We start from the raw sequence: 20,328 nt of genomic DNA, 5'->3' as shown, positions 1-20,328 counted from the left end.
CAGATAAGGAGAATGGATGGAAAGAATTCTGCATTAACTGCAAACAATGAAGACAGAAGAGGGTCTGGAGGCTCTGGAAATCAACCTGAACGGGTAAGAGGGATCACTTGGGGCTCTTCCTCGGAAGACAAACAACCTAAATCTGCCTCCATAATGACCCGATGACTTCCGAATGAATTTTAACACCGTCTTAAACCCCTCAGCCTCTAACCCTTGCTATCCTTTTCCTAGAAGTTATGATTTTCATAAAGGACTTAGAGTTATACACATCAGTGATTATTCATGTCATGCCTAATCGTTTGCAGATGTGATGGCCATTTTCATATTAGCCATAAACTAATAAATAAAGATAACTTTTACAGCAATCCCCAGAATTTTTCATTGTTAACTTACGCTTATAAAATTAAATATAGATGTTTAATAACTTGATTTTAATCTTCCTCTATTCTGAGTAATCTTGTTATTTTTATGTAATATCTAAATATTTTAAACTGTGTTACTTTGTCCTCCATTGCAACAAGCAGGAGTCCTGTGTAGGATGCTGTTGGCTAGCAATTTTCCTTTGATATTCGAAGCGAACGTTTGGTAACCTCATTCTACCATGAAATCATGCAAATTGTATCTACGTGAATCAGCGTTTTCATTAATAGTTGGACAGCCACTCACTTAAAATGAATTAAGACTAATCTTTAATTTGCAATGCAACATCATTCAGCATACTTGATTCCGCTTGAATATGTTGTGATGTTTTTATATTTCCGGAGTTGGAGTTTGCTCTTTCAGCACCATGATCAAAAGGAACCGTGAGATGTAAGATAAATAAATAAAATGCGAAGTCCGTTCTCTGATCTCTGTTTCGATAGCATTAGGACCTACATTTAGTTCCTCTTTTCACGTCTGTAAAACTGCTGAATAAATGTTTTTCTTGTCCTTTTGGTCACCCTGTGAAAGTGAATGTAGGTCGTGGGTATGAGTATGAGACCTTACAAATTGCTGTCAGATGATTTGCTAGTAATTCTATAGCTTGACTTCCATTTGAATAGACGCGAATGGATACAAACAGCATATTACTAAAATTCCCATTCATTTTCCTTTATATTTCCCAAGATATAGTGAAATCAAGCAAGGATTTTATCAAGCAAGATAGTTAGCGATTCCCGTCATATTAGTGCATTTATCATGTTCCTAGATACATTCTTGCATTGTCACGTTCAAACTAGTCTTTATTTATATGTTTGTAATAAGGGCTCTATCATCGTATGAATAATAACCACGGCCAACCGTTACGAAGACTTACTTCTCGTGCCATGGCTACCTCAGGTTAAGATACAGATGCACTGTTGACCCTCAGGCAGTCATAATACGATAACTCAAGCACAAAACTTGTTTGCCTTAGTTTCTTAACGATCAAATGGCATAATGAACGATTTTACAGTGAAGACAGTTGATATATATCTTAAGGGGTATTTATCAAAAGCGAAATAAGTCGCTGTATACCGGTCAGGTTTTTATTTTCTTTTATTGCTGTTCATTTATTTAGTACTACAGTCTGATATTTTAAATACATGCAAAAAATTATTAGAAAAGGCACTAAAAAATTATATGCATACCCAAATGAACGACACAAAGACTCCATTTGATATGGGTGGGAGACATCGTCCAGAAAGGTCACCCTGTCACTTCCAGACTTGTACAAGAAGGACGTGAATAGGCTCACTTTTGGAATAATCTGATACATACGAAAGCAAAAACTAAAACCAAAAATAACGGCAGAAAAAAACGGTGCAGAACTCAAAGTACAAATCGTGTAGATTGAATAAAGAAAAAAAGATTTAATTTCAGCCGAGAAATAATAGAAAAGGAAACCTGAATATTGAGGATTGCAGTGTAAGGCAAACGACCTCTTTACCACTTCCATTATTTTTAACGAAAGCTCGAGGCAAAACTCATTCCCAATTCCCCGGATCATTTGACCTTTGGAGTATCCTCTGTAACTGAGACCTCCTTCGGTTGAGGATATTGAAATCAAATAGCGCCCAAAGCCAGTGGAGGTTCGAAAAAGGAACCAATTAACATTTGATCTCAGGGTCCTTTCACTCTCGGACTTGAAAAATTCGAGTCCAATTTTTCCTCTTAATGGAATATTCCAAGTTGGACGACTTACTATACTCGTAATGCGTTTCATCCTTTTTCTGATTATTCTTAAAGACAGAGTGTATTAACTTGTTATATATCCAAGTTTAAGTGTAAATTCAATTGCTAAAAGTACTTTGATCTCTTACTGTATGCATATACATACTCAAACTTTCGGTATTCATTACCCAATTCATTCAAACATAACTACAGCGATGGAAACTACTAATATAAGGAAAAGTTTATAATTTTGTTTTCGTCCAAACGAAGAAAGTTAATCTGATTTTAATATCGTGTCACTGCAATAACGACAAAGTTAATTAAATTATGATGAGATCTTCAGTGATGTCCTGGAATTTGCATTTTAAGTGATATAAGTTAATGAACTCCCTCACAGAAGCAGTTTATTAAGAGAGAGAGAGAGAGAGAGAGAGAGAGAGAGAGAGAGAGAGAGTCCTTTCTCTCTGTCTCCGGCAGCGGAACGTGAAACTACTGTCATAGTAGGAAAGAGTGCCTCAGTAACTGGTGGTAAAAATGTTGAAAGTGTTTCCGTTTTCGGAAATGTTTTGAGCCCGTTTAAATGATCTGTGACTAACGTACGTAGTGAAAAGTGTTACCAAATCCAACAGCATATTCCATTTCGTACAAACTGAGCTATTCACATTGGTAACTCGAACCCACAAGTAGACTTCATGTGTTATATGCTAAATTAAAACGGTAAAGAAGCCCTTCTCTTGTCAGAAAAATAACAAATATGAATATTTCCTAGCAACAATACATAACCCGTAAATAATGATTAAATGCGTCTTGATAGGAGGGGGTTAGAACTTCCAACATTTGCAAACGAATGTTACAGCTTAATCAAGGGGTAGAGAATATTCCTGTCGTTCATGAATCAACTTAGAGGCATTACAAGGCGGTGCCATTAGTTTGTCTGCTGATGGTTATTTTTTTTTTTTTTTTTTATTTAAAGGCGTACAATCTTTAGATACATAATAGTAGATTTACGTAGTAAAAGTTATACATAACCAAAAAAGAAAGTTATTTACAATTAGAAACTTTTACAACCTATTCATTTTACATAAAATGATAAATATATCTATATAAAATTAAATAATTAAAATTAATGTTCTCATATTTCAAAATTCTAATTTTTCTAAAAATGAACCATAATAATTCTTTATTCTGTTACCGTGTATTAAATACAAATCTCTCCTGTTATTATTGATATTATTAATAAGTAACCTTATGATGTCATTTGCAATCATATTCAAATCATTCCTAGTACACCATATCGTATATATATAAGAACACAATAAAAATATACACACATTCTTCCTACAATTATCTTTGGTATTGAAGTCAAAATATAAAAATTTCACATTGTTCTCTGGCTCAAAATTACTGATGTTTTTAAGTACATTTCTCAGCCATTTGAAAACTGGTTCAGTTCTTTTACGAAAATAAAAAAGATGAATAGCACTTTCCTCTATATTACATATTTCACATAAGGAATTGCTTGATAAATTTAAAAAGTGAAGACGTTTTTTCACTGGTAGTACATCATGAAGATGCTTAAAGATAATCTCCTTTCCCACGAACCGGTCAATATCACAAAAATTCTTCCACATTACTTTCCAATCAAATGAAGGATATTTACATACTACAGATATGTCATGTTTTTTTAAAATACTTTGGTAAACACTCTTATTAGATAATATTGGAAAATTATGAATCTCCTTAAGTTTAACTATGAAGCCAATAGTATAACTGTAATATGGTGTGGGATAGCAAAATATTTGTGGAGCTTTAAAATCCAAATCAAGGAACTTACGCAACCTAAAATAACAATAATGCAAAATTAAGCTCTGAGGACCCTTATTCAGTATGACAGTTTTTAAAAAGGTATTAACAATAATAGCATTAGCTTTAGCTCTCACATCGAAAACAGCCAAACCACCTTCAGTCCTATCTCTGTTCATTGTAGATCGTTTAATTGGTTCATATCTACCACACCAAACATATCTAAAAACTAGTCTCTCAACTCTGATGCCATAATTATGAGTCAAGGGATACACATGAGCAATATACCAAATTTTTGCCAGAATGCACACATTTGCATATGCCGTCCTCTGGAAAAGGTTCAATTTCCTTGCATGAAGTACTTTCAAATGGTTATCTATTTTATTTATGACATGTTCCCAATTATTCTTTAGACTTTCCTTATAATCATTACAATGATGGATACCTAGAGTGAACAAAGAAGTAACATCCTGCCTTATCCATGTAAGGGGCCAGTCCCTTTTATTCTTCCAACCACCCATACTGAATAGTCTTGACTTTTCATTCCTATTAATTTTGCTGTTTGTAGCTAATTCAAATTCCTGCACAATTTTATCAACTTCTCTTAAACTATCTTCTGATGTGATTATAATATTATTATCATCAGCGTAACCAACTGCTTTGAGAGTAGTGTGATCAGGTAAGACTAAGGGTTTCACATTAATATTTTCCTTGATTGCAAGAAAGAACGATTCTTGATATATTGCATATAACATCATGCTAAGTGGACATCCTTGTCTAACTGACCTTGTTATGGGGAAAAAGGCAGTTATATTATTATTTACACATTGCACTTTCTATTTGATTATATAGCATGCTTATTTTCCCTACAAATTCGTCTCCAAACCCTAGACACTTCAAGGACTTAAACAAAAATTCTGTGTTTACCATGTCAAAAGCCTTATACCAGTCTAATTTCAGAAAGGCAGCGTTCATATCAATAGAATTAACATAATACATAACATCCCTGATCAACATATTACACTGAACAATGCTTCGTCCTGGAATACAGCAGAACTGACTAGTATCAATCACTTTGTCTAACACTTCTTTCATACGAATAGCTAAAAGTTTAGAAATTATTTTATAATCAACACAAAGGAGAGAAATTGGTCTCCAATTCTTCAGCTCTTTTCATCTCCGCCTTTATGAATAAGTGTAATGACTCCTTTCCTTTGCGAAACTGAAATCACCTTATTTCTCATTACATACTTTACCAATTGAAGAAAATTCATCCCCAATTACATCCCAATTCTCTAAATAAAACTCTACTGGCAGACCATCGATTCCAGGTGTACGATTCTTCTTAAAACTTTTGATAACTTTCAAAATTTCCCCTTTTGAATAATCCTTATTCAGTTCTTCCCTATCACTGTCATCAAGCTTTATTTTTAAGAAGGATAAAAACTTTTCTTGCAGTTCATTATTAACTGGCCTTGAACTATATAACTCAGAATAAAAGGAATTTACATAATTATTTATACTAGCCGAGGATTGAAGTTTATTCCCCTTATTATCTTTTAAACAAGTAATTACTTTCTTCGCCATGAATTCTTGCTGTTTAGCTATTACAAATTTTGAAACTTTCTCATTATTTTGAAGATTTAGCATACGGGATCGAACCTTGATACCTTCTGCAAATTCATCTCTTATTTCCTCAATTTTCTTTTTCACATTATTGATTTCTAACATGTTAGGATTTCCGGTCTGATAAGAAGCCTCATATAAGTATCGTAGTCTACTTTCTAACAAGTTTAACATACCAAATCTCTGTTGTTTCTTAATAGAACAAGATTTCATATAAAACTTTTTAACTTCCTCTTTAACCAGAATATCCCACCACAGTAATATATTAGCATAATCGTCCCTTTTCCTCTGTAACTCAGTCCACTTTTGTTTAAAGTTTTCTTTGATTTCGGTGTCTGTTAGAACTGAACAATTAAGCTTCCAGTAGGATTTCCCTAACTGTACTACATCAGGTAATCTTATATCACACAGGAAACAAGAGTGGTCTGAAAACGACACTGGAACAGTTTTAGTTTCTGTGACACTATTTCTGTCTATCTGCATATACATCCTGTCCAGACGCGCTGCATAATTCCCTCTAACAAAGGTGTACTCGGGTAACCTATGACGGATGTTGTGGACATCTTTTATCTTCACAGCATCAACAATATACTTCAAAACTTTCGAAAAACAAGAATTTTTTGGATGTGAAGAGTCTTTGTCATTAATGATACAATTCCAATCTCCCCCAATAATCGCCTTACCACAATTATTCTGTATCAGTGATAACAAATCCTTCTCAAAAATTCCTCTCTCTTTTATGGAATTTATTTCCTGAATGAGCATATATATTCACAATATCTATAACCTTGCTTTGATACTTTAACGACACTTTACATAGTCTTGACGTTGGATGTAAATACACATTTTCAACTACTACGTCTAACTTCCTATTAACTAGTACTGCCGTCCCTCCCTTAATATTGATGGTTGGATTTAATATAATTTTATAAAACCTCTCCAAAAAACCAAGAGAATCTATGGACTTCACATTATGTTCTTGCAGTAACAGTATATCTACCTTATTGTAAATAATGAATGAGTGTAGTTTAGCCTGCTTGTTAAAACTAGACAAACCATTAATATTAAGGGTTGCAATACGTAAGAAAATAAATTTTTGAAGTGATCACAAACATTATTCCAAATCAACCAAGTTTTCTGTAAACATGGGGGCTCCTTCGGCACGAATTTCAGTTACTGTATGTTCTAGATATTCATCGTCTTTTTTTTCACTAAACTTGTTGTCGTCACTATTCCTTTTAACATTGCCGTCAGCATGTACTTTCCTCATTTTAGTCTCCTTCCCTTTCAACGTAAATGTCTCGACCGATCTTTTCAACCCTAGGGAGCCCTGAATTCTCTTAGGTAATACCTTATTTTTTTTTCCTGATGACTAGTTTCCCGTTACTCTCAACTGAAGAAACAATATCATACTCGTCGCTCCCATCCGTACTTTCAGCCCCTAATTCCGTTTTGATCGCTTGTGTTGAACCTTCAGCATAAGAGGAATTGTCATCTTCACTTTTCAAAACATCAGGTGTATTTTCCTCACTATAGTCAAATAAATGGAATAGCTCTTTATGTACAGAATCATCCGATTTATAATCCACATGTACATCAGCCACGGTTTTGTTTATCAGTAACACATTTGGACTACTATTGTCCTCAATATTTTTCCCTTCTAAACCATAAAGGGACATAGGGGTATTTTGACACTGAGATGTCATTACTTCCATATTGAAGTTGGTAACCAATTCCATTGTATCCTGCTTCCTGTTCATAACAGTATCCTCGATAACGTTTCCATTATCATTTTCCTTTTGGCTTAATGTCTCGACATTTTCACTAGAAGAGTCCCCCTGTCGATCTTCCTCCTGACGATCTTCCTCCTGTCGATCTTCCTCCTGACGAACTTCCTCCTGACGATCTTCCTCCTGACGATCCTCCTCCTGACGATCCTCCTCCGTTCGTTCCTCCTCCATTCGATCCTCCTGCCCTTGTCTTCTCACTTCTTTATGCTCCTCTTGTTCCTCTACCGAGTCTTGCGTTTGAACCTTATTCCCCTGTACTTCTTCCTGAACTTTATTATTTGCCTGGTCATTCCAAGGAATTATGCTTCGAATTGCATTCATTATTTTTCATCGGTAAAACTGGAAACTCCTTTTCATTTTCAGTCACAATTTCTTCTGCAGTACAATTAGCAGCCAAATGGCCTTCTTTTCCACATTTGATACAAGTGCGTGTTTGTCCGCGATAATAGAACCTCAAAAAAAATCTACCAAGTCTCAACGTCGAAGGAATAGGCTTCTTTAGAACCATCAACGCAGTTCTGTTACCATTGTTCTTCCCAGCTAAGGTGCCAGATGTATAAACCTGGTTTCTAATACTAAATACCTTACCATATGACGAGAGAGTCTTACTTAAGTCTTCATTGGTTAGCTCAAATGGTGCATTTTTAATAGTGACAATGATTTTACTTGTTGATAGATTAACAATTTGAATGCTGACGTCTTTATTATTTAAAGCGAGAATACGTCCTTCATAGTCTCTCATGATTCTCTCGAATTCTTCAGCTGCATGGTCTTCAAATTTCACTATTATCTTACTGAATCCAACTTGTTGAACTCCATAAATGTTCATAAAATTGGCTTGAATCTTTCCTAATATACCAAATACATCATCCGTGTCAGCACGTTCATTTTCCAGGTATTGAATTCCAAAGGAGTTCTTCCTTCTGAAAAACTCCACCATTCTGGATAAGGCCATGGTGTGTTGTTTATAGTTGGCAAAACTGCGTTGCCATGGCAACCATAAGGAAATCGGGACGGGGTAGAACTTCTTTGAAGTTCCCCCGGCCTTAGAAACTCACTGTCACTTTCTTTACACTGTTAAATCACTGTCACTTTTATCTTCAAAACAATAACTGCAATTCGTTGCACCAATATGCTCACTCACATGAGCTGAAACCTCCTTGGAATAGCCAAAAACACACCAAAATATGACAGCCAAATTCACCGAACCTTCTCCAACCATTCAGTGTTGCCACCTCCCTGCTGATGGTTATTGGGAGCTCGAACGGCTGGGGTCTGCACAGATAAGGTCAATAGGATGCATGGGTATTCTATACGGTGGATGTGTGTTAATTATCATTACAAGGATAAAGTGATTTACATGAGTACGGAGAAATGGTGAGAATATGAAACTAGCATATAAATTATCTTCTGTCGCGACAACGAGTGTTAATCATCTATGGGTGTTATTAAACAGAGTTACAATGCTTAAATGGAAACAAAATAAGTTTCAGTAAGTAATAAGAGAATCGACTCAAATCGGAATGGTATAGGGAGTATATGAAGACGTGATCAAATTCCAGAATGGCCAATTATAAACACGAATGATAGTAATCACCCATTCTTGGAAACAGTACCTTTTGTTTCAAATAGGAACTCTCACATAATGATGTGAATATTAAAAATAGCTCGGTAATAATCAGACTCTGGATGACACACGATTAGTGTGAAAATGGAACTATATTTGTAATTTTGTTAGTATTCAAACATTTGTACCATACCTTCGCGGGTAATAAAAAATTTTATTAATTATGTTAACTTACATAAATTATGCAATTACAGAATGAAGAAGAGTGCTAACCGATAAAAAAATATAAATCAAAAGATAAAATAAAAAATAATTTTTGAGATTTTATTTTCATAACATGTTGAATAACGATAAATAATGTACATACACTTAGCGATACATATTGGAAAACTATTTACTGTTATCTCGAGAAGGATACATTTACCGGACGGGTCACATTTACTGTACATGAATTATGAGAAAAAATACCCTGTGATCTAAAGCAGTTTGCATTCCAAAGCACAGCCTTTTCCTTTTTTTATTTCAAAGTTCAGTTTCATCTTAAAGTGCACTTAAAAAAATAATAACTGACAATAAAGACGTTGTATCGAGTGAGAGAGATCTTTGATTTGAGAGCAGAAATAGAAGTGATGAATATTCATTTCTAAGATTCAAAGGGAATATCTTTGTTTAATTTTTTTTTTTTTCACAATTCTGTTTTGAGAGACTGAATACATTTGTATTTACAAAACTTTGTAGGGTATGGATTACAGTCAGGCTTTATGTACAAAAAGATTTGGTATTCAGTAACTGCTTTCTGAATTTCAGGAAAAAACTCCTTGTCGCTGGTGTGTGTGTATATATATATATATATATATATATTATATATATATATATATATATATATATATATATATATATATATATATATATATATATATATATATATATATATATATATATTAACACTGGTAACCTTTTTTAGGCACGAAGATATGTTATTTAGTTGTATTCCACATAGGAAAATGAAAAGTGCGTTTGTGAAAATATGCCCAACAATTTCGTCCTCCAATGGACCTCTTCTTGGAGCGTTTATCAAGGAAAGAGAAAAATTTCACAATGTATGTAGCCAAGAAAGGCCTAAAGTCTTAAACATATGAAATACCGTTACCAGAAACTAGCAGTTTAAACTAAAAACATTCTTCAGCAAAATAATACAATAGAATAAGAACAATAGTTGAACAAATGAAAATCACTAAACTATCAAAAGAGGATCTCATTTATACAAACCAGGCGATAAATTAAAACTTTTTTCCTTGTTCACAGCAAAGGAAAAAGTTTTAATTTATCGCCTGGTTTGTATAAATGAGATCCTTTTATTTTACATGTCATGAGATGTCAGTACAAATTGGATAATGTTATCCATTAACTATCACATATTATACGTTTGTTAATATGTACTTAGTGTTATGCTGTTTCAAATGGACATATTACCTCTTTTGATATTTTGGTAATTTTCATTTGTTCAACTGCTGTTCTTATTTTATTGTATTGTTTTACTGATGAATGTTATTAGATCAAACTACTAGTTACTGGTAACGGTATTTCATATGTTTAAGACTTTAGGTCTTTCTTGTTACATCCAATGTAAAAAGTTCCCGAAATAGGCAGAATTTTTGCAAGGCCGATCAGATAAAAGGGAAAGGATAAAATGTTCGTGTCATGTAGGGCTTTTGGGAGATATAGAAGAACCAAAACTGGTGGTGAAAGGAGCTGCAGCGGGGTCTAGTCTTTTAATTTTTGTGGGTACAGGTACAACTTTGGCTCACAGAAGATAGGGTGAGCGATGTCCTTGCTCATAAACTGGACGTTGTAGGTGCGGCGGAAATTTGTTTTTCGCTGGGGAACCGATTAATCAAGGAAACAGTTTTGGCGGTGAGAGGAGATAACTTGGGGAATAAGATTTTATTGGGACATCCTGCGTGTGATAGGATCGGTATTTTTATATACCCCAGTAAAGGAGGTACAGCGTTTGGGAAACTATAGGTTTTATCCCGTGTATAGGTGCTGAGGAAACGGAGGGGAGTGCAGTCAACATAGGTAATAATGAGGAAATAAGAGGGTAATGATGAGGAAATTGTAAGGGATAATCAATCACAGGAAGAAAGTGAGCCTAATGGTGAGGGGAAGAGGGTATATAAAGGTGTTTTAATGGACGATATAATTTTAGAACCAGGTATGGTTTGGTATGGTGAAAGTTAAGGTGAGAGATATGAAAGTGGATAAACAGGTGCGTGTGGAGGATGGCAGTGAGAAACTTAAAGGGATAGTGAGCACAGTTTCCATAAACAAGGTGTTAAATGAAGGGGTTACAATGGTGGAATTCTTAAACTGTAACAATTCAGTTAGGAGTAATCGGAGGAATACTTATGTTGTAGATTTAGAAGAATGGAGAGAGGAAACTGAATGAATGGTATTTGGTGACTGAAATGGAGGTTAGAAGGGAGATAATTAGGAATCATTTGGGTGAGGCAGACCATAAAGAGTACACGAGAAGTTAGGTGAGGTTTTAGCTGAACACTCAGATGTTATTACTCTGAAAGGAGATAACTGGGCCTAACACATGTGTTAGAATATAAGGTGCATTTAAAAGGAGGGGCGAAACCTATGTCCCGTCGTATAGGATGCCTTTTAAGATCAGAGAGCAGGTTAAGCAAGAGGTTAACAAGTGGGAGGAGGAAGGTAATAATTAGGCCTAGCTCGTCACCATTTAATTTCCCATTGTTGGCGATACCTAAGAAGGATGGTTCAATCCATGTATGTGTGGATTTTAGGAATTTAAATGTGAGAACCATCCCAGACAGGTATTCGGTGGCATGTTTGCCAGATTTGTTTGTGGAGATTAGAGATTGTAAGGGTTTTTCAAGTGAAGAGAGTAGAAAATTGACGGCATTTTCAGTCCCAAAAGGACACTGAATTTACAAGAATGTCTTTTGGTTTTTCAGGTAGTTCTATTACATTTACGAGCCTAGTGAATATAGTCTTGCAAGGGATGTTAGGGAAAAATGTATTTGTTTGTATAGATGATACATTAGTTGCTACGGGACTCTATAGAAGAACATTTAGAAGTGCTTAGGGAAATCCCCAGGAGGCGTAGAATGGAGGGTCTGAATGTTGAACTAGCTAAATGTGATTTCTTGAGGAAGAATATTGTGTATTTAGGACGTCTTATCGAAAGAAGGGGTAAAAGTGAATGATGAGAAGGTCAGGGCAATTGCGAATTTTCTTACACCCAAGAATAAGAAAAATGTACGCTCATTCATGGGAATATGTGGGTTTTTCTGTAGATTCGTGGGAGGGGTTTCTATGTTGTCGGCACCTTCGACAGATGCATTGAGAGCTGATGTACAGTTTTCATGGGATGAAGCTCAGCAGGTAGCCTTTCAGAAAGTCAAAGAGGCTTTGTTGAGTCCTCCAGTTTTGAAGTTTCGTGAATTTTCTTTACCATTCCTTCACGTTAGTGATGGATGCCATTCAAGAGCGGGGTAGGTGCTTGTTTAATGTAGGAATTTGGCGGTAAATTACATCCAATAGCATTTTTCAGCAGGAAGTTCAAAACACAAGGGAGTAATGAAAGGTTAATGCCGATGATGGATAAGGAGGATTTGTAGTGGTGTCTAGTTTGGTTCATTTTAAGATGCTACTATTGGTGAATAAAGTGGAAGTTCTTACGGATCATAAGCTGTTGTTGGATCTTTTTAATAAGCCTGATCTGTCTCTTAAGAGAGCTAGGTGGTTTTTGACAATTAGGGATTTTGATGCTAAGCTTAGGTACATCGAGGGTAAACATAATGTGGAGGCGGATGCTCTTAGTAGGAATTTTGTGGGCACAGAGGACGAGCATGTGTGTAACTGTAAAGCAACTGGGGAGTGTGCAGGTTGGGATAATTGTTTGGTGGAGAAGAAGTAAGATGAAGATTAGGTTTTAGTAGATGCAAAGGCGTTTCTTATAGTTAGATGGTAATTAGTTGGTGAAGGAAATAAAATATAAGTTGAGGAGTAGTGAGGAAAAGGGGGATACAACACAGATCGTGGTACCAAAGGAGTTGATTCCCGTGATTTTGGAGATTACACATTGTAAATTTGGTAGTCCACATTTGGGGACTGAGAGGACATACCAGAAGGTACGTAATAAATTTTTCTGGAAAAATATGTTTTCTTCAGTGGAGAAATTTGTGAAAGAATGCTCTGTATGTAATTTGTGCAAACCGGCGAGGGTTATTTCGTGTAAATTGGGGTCTTTTTCTATCCTGAGCAGTCCTTTTCAGAGGGCGCATATGGATTTATTAACAAACTTTTATGAGTTGGGATTCGGTCATCGACTTTTATTGCTGATTATAAATGAATTAACAAGGTTTGTGGAGATTTTTCGGTTAAAGAATAAGACGGCGGATGAGGTTGCGAAGACATTTTCCAATGGGTATATTTGTAAATATGGGGTACCGGAGATATTTATTACAGAAAATGGGAGGGAAAATTTGAACAGAACGTAAGAGTGTCTGGCAGAAATTATGGGGATACAGAAAGTAAAAATTCTTCCTTATAGGCCGGAAGCTAATGGGTTGTGTGAGCTAGATAACAGGGAAGTGCTCGAAGCTCTTAGAGTAACAGTGGGTGGCAGTGGTATTAATTGGGACAGATATATAGATGTGATCAGACATAGCATAAATACAATGGTTAGTGACACCATTGGTATGGCACCTGTGGAGGCATTATTTGGTTATCCAGATCTGGGTGAGTTTGATTTGTTGGCAATTCCTTCTCGTTGTGATGATACGATTAAATGGTTAATTGCTACAGCTAAAGAGACATGCACGTCTTAGAGGTAATCTTGAGTTAAAGATGCAAGAGAAGGTCACATGAAGTAATGTATAATCAGACAACGCAAAAATTGCAGTTGGGGATAATATATTTTTGAAGACTAATGTCAGAAATTACTTGAAGTACAAGTTAGGTTCCAAGATTGAGGGGCCATTTCGTGTTATAAAAGAGAAAATGGGAAAAAGGTTCATAGTTTTACATGAAGACATGGGAGTGACAAGAGTAATATACATTTCTAAGATTATAAGAACAGTTTAATGTTTAGTGTGGTTTCTTTTTTTCAGGGGAGGGGAGAGTGTTTATTATTGTTATTTTCTTGGTTTTTTGGTGGTGTTAAGCAATTATTTATGTTTTTTTTCTCTCCTCTGTTTGCAGATGCGGGGATTTAGCGTATTTTGTCAATTCTTTTAACACAAAAGCTTTGTATCATTAGGGTTATTTGTATCATTTGGTGATTTGTATTATTTGTATCGTTGGAAGACAGCATTGGCATAGCAGTGATTGGTGGGGTGGTTATTATGAGCCTGAAGAAGGTTGAGTCATTGGAAGCTGGGGTAGCTAATCAGCAGAGGGTTTTGGAGAAGTTATGTGGTAGTAACGTAGAGTTAGGTGAACTTTTTGAAGATCTGAGAAGAACGTACAATGTGTTACAAATCTCTCTTCAGGGGTTAGGGGTGACCTTGATTTGACAATAACTCTGTTTATAGTTCATACAATACTTGTGAACATTAAGAAAGAGACTGAATCATTGCAGACGAGATCATATCTCAGGGTGTATTTCTGAAGATGTTTTACCTTTGGGGGTGTTAGAATCAGTCTTGATGAATGGAGCTTATAAGGGGGTCTAACATAATTTTCACAGGTAGTGATTTATATAGATACTATGGGATAATAAAAGTATGTTTATCAGACAGGGGGTTAGTCGTGGAGATTCCTACTAGTGTTAAAGATCCATTACGTAGTTATATAGTAAGACCTTTTCCTAGTACATATAATAATGCAGTAGTGATGTAAGAGCGACTAGAAACTGTATATTAAAGGGAGCAAGTTTCAGTCATTAGCTATTGATTATAAGGAGAGATGTACATTGGTCCATAACAAATATGTTTGTGAAAATAAGAGGTTTGTTTTAAGGGACATAGTTTCAGGGGTTGTGAGTTTCAGCTGACATGTGACATGAATGTTACAAAATGTTCATTTATACCAGTTCCTAACAACTGTATGGTGATGCCGCTAGAAACGACTTCAACAGTATTGTGCAAGAGCTGCAAGTTAGCTGAAATCTGCCACAATACGTCGACTTCGTCCCTTTTGGAGGGATCGCGGCTGTTTGATGAAGCATGCAGAATAGTGTTTATGGAGTTCATCATCCTTATCAAGAGGATTTATAATTTGTCAGCGAACATTTTCATGCAGCTCATGCGTAATCATCGTGGTGTTGTAGAATTACCGGCTGTACTGGAGTTTACAACGTTGCCAGGGTTAAAACAAGTGGAAGAAATGGACCATATTGAACTGTTCAGTGACCATAAGTTGTTCTTACCAAGTGTTCTCGGTGCGTTGCTGATAATTATCATAATCATGTGTATCAACCTATTCTTAAAGTGTTGGCAACTGCGCTGCTTCAAGGGGAAGAAGTCTCCACAAGTGCAAATGACAATTAATCATGAAATCACACCAAAGAAATTGAATAAATGTAATTTGTGTTGGGGATAACCCAGGTAGGTGGTCAGAGCCCTATTAATCCTTCATGAATGGGAATCCTCATATGAGTATCTATAACAGGTTTTGGGTGATGGACGGGAATCCTCATATGAGTATTAATATTATGCGCCATACAGTTTGAATGAATTAACGGGAAAGATGTTCATAGCCCTTCAATGGTCCATAAATGACTTATGGCAACTATAATACCTCGGCACGGGAGAGACACCATCCTTATGCCTTGAGATTTCAGAGGGGGATGTACTCCCTCTCCATAACTCCAGGATGTCTTTTTATTTATTTGCTCGTATATATACCCAGGAATTGCTGTTGGTTTTAGTTCTTATCTTTTACCATAGTATGTCAGCTATAATTGTAATTTTGCAAAGAAAAGTGCAAAGAAATATTAGAAAAACCATGTGTACCTCACAAAAAGTTACTGCATCTCCCCATCTCAGTAAATCTCGTAAATATTTTACAACAAATGTACTTAGAATTTGTTACTGATTTGAGTTCTTATCTGTTATGATATTGTATGAGCTATAATTATAATTTTACAAAATAAAATAAAATAAATTATTAGAAAAAAAATGCATAACTTGGTAAAATTAACATATTTTTATGAGTGTCTTGTAAAAGAGGCCCCACACAGGGTTGTAAATAGTCACTGTCAACTTCCCTTGAAAGGTAGGGAAAAATTTTTAGAATTTTTTTCTTACACCATGTGCATTTGCATATCTTCCTCTTTCCACTGATGTGTTTTTTTTTTCTTAAAATAGGTGCAGAGGTATTTGGGTACGTGCCGCAACATACAACTTTTGCAATATTCAGCTGTTTCGCAGGTGGAAGGTAAGTGTCTTGGGTGTTTGATAAGTCATCACCTATCGTACAGTCACCTTTCAGATTCAGCATTGACCACCTGATCTGAAGTGCCTCGGATACAGTGACACTTGGAGCGGGGTTAGCATCAGCATGGAAGTTTCTAGAAGCTCCTATCCGCTTAGAAATCCGTAGCTTGTGTGTGCCACAGAGATAGCGTGTATGTGTATGTGTGTTGAGAAAATCGCCAAGTGCGAAGAGCTCTTTTGAAGAGTTATTCGTTCCATTGTGAAAAGTCAGAGCAGTTAGATGTGCAGAAATGCTCTGTAATCGGGATTCCTGTTTCTTGCTGGAAAGGTGAGTCTTGAACTTTGAAAATTACTAACCTTTCCAATTGCTTAATACAGACAATGATTATCTTTGCAGTGATTATTTCTTTGTCATTCTTTAACATTTGTGTCATGTATTTTTCTGTGATATGAACTGGGTGAATTCTGTTTTTTTTTTTTTTTTAATGGAGATGGTTCCATTCCTTGCAGATTTTTCGAGGGGAGTGTAGAAACCATAATCAGTCCTGGCATATAGCCACCTATATGGAAAATGCAGCTAGTAACAGAACTGACTTTGAAAATTATGAATAACAGACTTAGAAATAATGTAGACTGATTTGGAGACTTGGTGGGAGATGGAATTTAACTCCCACACATTATGTTTTCTTGCAGTTGCTTAGGCCCTGTTCACATGAGGCAGAAACCGTGCAGATGCAAAAAGTGGTGACCGTACGCATTATGGCGGTAATCCACGCGGTTCATTCAGTATTAATATGGAAGTGGAGGAAATAACATGCGTATGATATGTTCAAAAGACTGTATCCAAAACTGAGAGAATATGAACCCAGAATCTTCATTTATTTCCGAATGACCATGAAATAATTTGACGATTTTACCTACACTGAATAAGGATGATAGTTCATCAAATAACATAATGCAGTGTATACATGTATATGTAATTATGAATACATACATCCACACATACATGTATATATTATATACTGTATAAATATATATATATATATATAAATATATATATATATATATATATATATATATATATATATATATATATATATATATATAGTGTATATATATATATATATATATATATATATATATATATATATATATATATAATATATATGAATAAATAAATACACACACATATATGTATGTATATATATATATATATATATATATATATATATATATATATATATATATATATATATATATATATATGTGTTTAGTGTGTGTGTGTGTGTGTGTGTGTGTGTGTGTGTGTAGTTTGTGTGTAATTGTAATAGCCATTAGTGACGTCTTAACCTCTCAATTCCTCATATAGCTTTTTGATATGCTTGTCACTACAAAGCTGTCAGATCCAAACGCAAGAAATTGAAGTGGCCCGCGACCGGACATCCAAGCCACTTCAATTTCTTGCGTTTTGATCTTACGGCTTTGTAGCGACAAGCATATCCAAAAAGCGCGAAGAATTCGAGAAGTTAAGAGGGCATCGTGGCTATAACAATTACATAAGTATCATCAAATGGTAAAGTGACCAGTAGATTTTACATATATATATATATATATATATATATATATATATATATATATATATATATATATATATATATATATATATATATATAGAAAATCAAGCTACAAAAAGTCGTTCAATATCCAATTCTTGCCACTTCGGGAATATCACCGAAGGAGAAGTACAAGTGATAAATGGTTCGGTACCGAAGTGCCCCTTTCTTAAGTTGTGCATACATTTAATAATGATTAGTTTCATCATAAAGAATTGTAAAAATTAAATCTACATTTATTTATTCCAGAAACTGCTTAGATACAGGCACTTGTATGCCGAGTTTGCGGAAATAACCAGAGGGGTAGATAAAACGATCACAGGCAGAGAGATGATCGATCCTCTGAATACTGATGTTTAGGTGACGGGACTGATCCCTACACAAATATTCACTGGAAAAATAACATATATTAAAAAACGCACAAACGCTAATATAAGTAACAGAAAATACCTTCTGGTAGGACGATGGCTTCATAATATACGCAAACACAAATATGAAAATATGAAAATAATCATAAGTTTTAATTGTAATTATGATATGAAGATATGAAGCTAGCTCCGAAACAGCCAGTATTATGTGACAAAGTAGCCTGTCTAAAAACGAACGTGGAAGGAAAAAAAACACGGTGTATTTAAAAATGAAATATAGAGTAATCAATATGAAAATTAATATCTGCCCAAGAAAGTTAACATAAGCTCAACAAATTAATGTAAGTAATATAAATACTAATATCCTGTTATTTGAGATAAACTTTCCCAGAACAGTGAAACACATTCAATGAGTTTTCTTGGTAACCTTGTCATAAAGAACATTTTATCTGTGGAATGATATTGGATTATGGTAAACATCCCCTCCTTTGCGAAGTTGCAAAAGCCGAGGGAACATTAATTCCGCTGTTCATTAGGAGTTTGTGATTCTTTGTTCATCTCCTGAAGCCGCTTTGTATATAATCCCTGAGAATAATCTTCAACCTGCCAAACATAAAATACTCATATATGTAAAAACAGAAGACGTTCTAGATTGATATCTTCCTAAAAAAAACACTGAATTACATCATACGCCTTTGAGAAAAAACATTTCTCCTCGAAGTCATCCCTCTTAAAGATGAGAAAAAGAAAATCCTTAGAATTTACTTTCAAAGAGGATTTTCGGGACTTGACTTTTGAACCTCCCCTGGGACGATAGTAAAAGTGCCATTCATATTCGGGTCCGTCGAATCCTCTTGCAGGCAATCCTCTAAGTGCAGCGTTTATCGTGGATTTTATTCCTCGATGGGGAAAGGAAGTGGCAGCCTCACATCCTATCAGAAACCTCCTTCTTTTTTTCTTGTTTTTTTTTTCTTACACCGCATGTCTTTTCTTTGTGAATTTTAATTTGTGTTTTTATTTTAGTTTTTTCTCTTTTTTTATTGTGCTTAATGTAAACGCTGAATCAAATTACACTCTTTATTATTTTTTATCAGTAAATATGAATATATGGTTCTCCAGACATTGGCGATGAACAATTTTAGACATTTAAATACGCTTATAGTAACAGAATCATCACTAATAATGTTGAACTTACTTTTCATAAGGCATTTTACCATTAATTATTCTTAGGAAAGGAAAGTATACTTAAAGAATCATTGTAGTGACAAGTATACCATTTAAAGGGAAAAAAATAACTAAACACTCTTCGGTAGTTAGAAGCTTATTTGATTCTTCGTGGTAACGGTATAAGCAGCCTCAGCAGCTGCAGTAATGGAATTAATCGCATTTTATCGTTAATTCAATTCGTGCTTCAGGCATCATATCATGTGAGTTAATTGGTAAGAAAGATGTTGGCTCGACCCATAGTGTAGATTTCTGTCTCTTCGGGAGTGAGCAGGGCACTGAATATTGTTTGTGCACAGTACAAGAATGTAGTAGTTAAAATACTTTTGGATAGACACGAGTTAGTTACCATGTTGGATATCAAGAAATGATAACAGATTTCTAAAAGTTGAATGACAAATCGTGTAACCATCTCACAGATTTAATTACTCAGCCATTCATCATTCACGTCATGAATGAATAACCTGAACGTCAATACAACACCCAAACATTAAGAGCACAAACTCTGCCTTGGGAAAGTGGCAAATGCAGAAGGCGGAATAATTTCGCCTTTCGGTGAAAATCAGTGATCCCGTATTCAGGCAATATCGGATCTCCACAATCCAACTTTAATCATGTGGCATTAATAGAACTGTCCCTGAATTGAGCTCTCTCTCTCTCTCTCTCTCTCTCTCTCTCTCTCTCTCTCTCTCTCTCTCTCTCTCTCGGACCAGCATCGCTGGTGATAAAACCCTGGCTCCCGATATAAAGAGAAACAGGAAATATTTTGTAAACATCATGACAATTCGTTTC

General features: G+C 35.1%; 1 protein-coding gene across 1 annotated transcript in view; it reads right to left on the bottom strand.

The window, feature by feature from the left end:
- The window catches only part of LOC136840446 (uncharacterized), a 46,457-nt gene extending 38,165 nt beyond the window's left edge, over positions 1-8,292 (bottom strand). Inside the window, exons 1-3 of the mRNA XM_067107123.1 lie at positions 7,936-8,292; positions 6,950-7,634; positions 5,607-6,161 (exon numbers count right to left, since the gene is read on the bottom strand). Of these exons, the coding sequence (XP_066963224.1) occupies positions 5,607-6,161; positions 6,950-7,634; positions 7,936-8,292 (1,597 nt within the window). The remainder of the gene's footprint in view (positions 1-5,606; positions 6,162-6,949; positions 7,635-7,935) is intronic.
- Positions 8,293-20,328: the final 12,036 nt, after the last annotated feature.

Source organism: Macrobrachium rosenbergii, chromosome 7 (assembly GCF_040412425.1).
Source record: "Macrobrachium rosenbergii isolate ZJJX-2024 chromosome 7, ASM4041242v1, whole genome shotgun sequence".
Taxonomy (NCBI): Eukaryota; Metazoa; Arthropoda; class Malacostraca; order Decapoda; family Palaemonidae; genus Macrobrachium; species Macrobrachium rosenbergii.
Note: the sequence above shows the minus strand (reverse complement) of the source record. Positions and strands in the feature narration are given on the sequence as shown.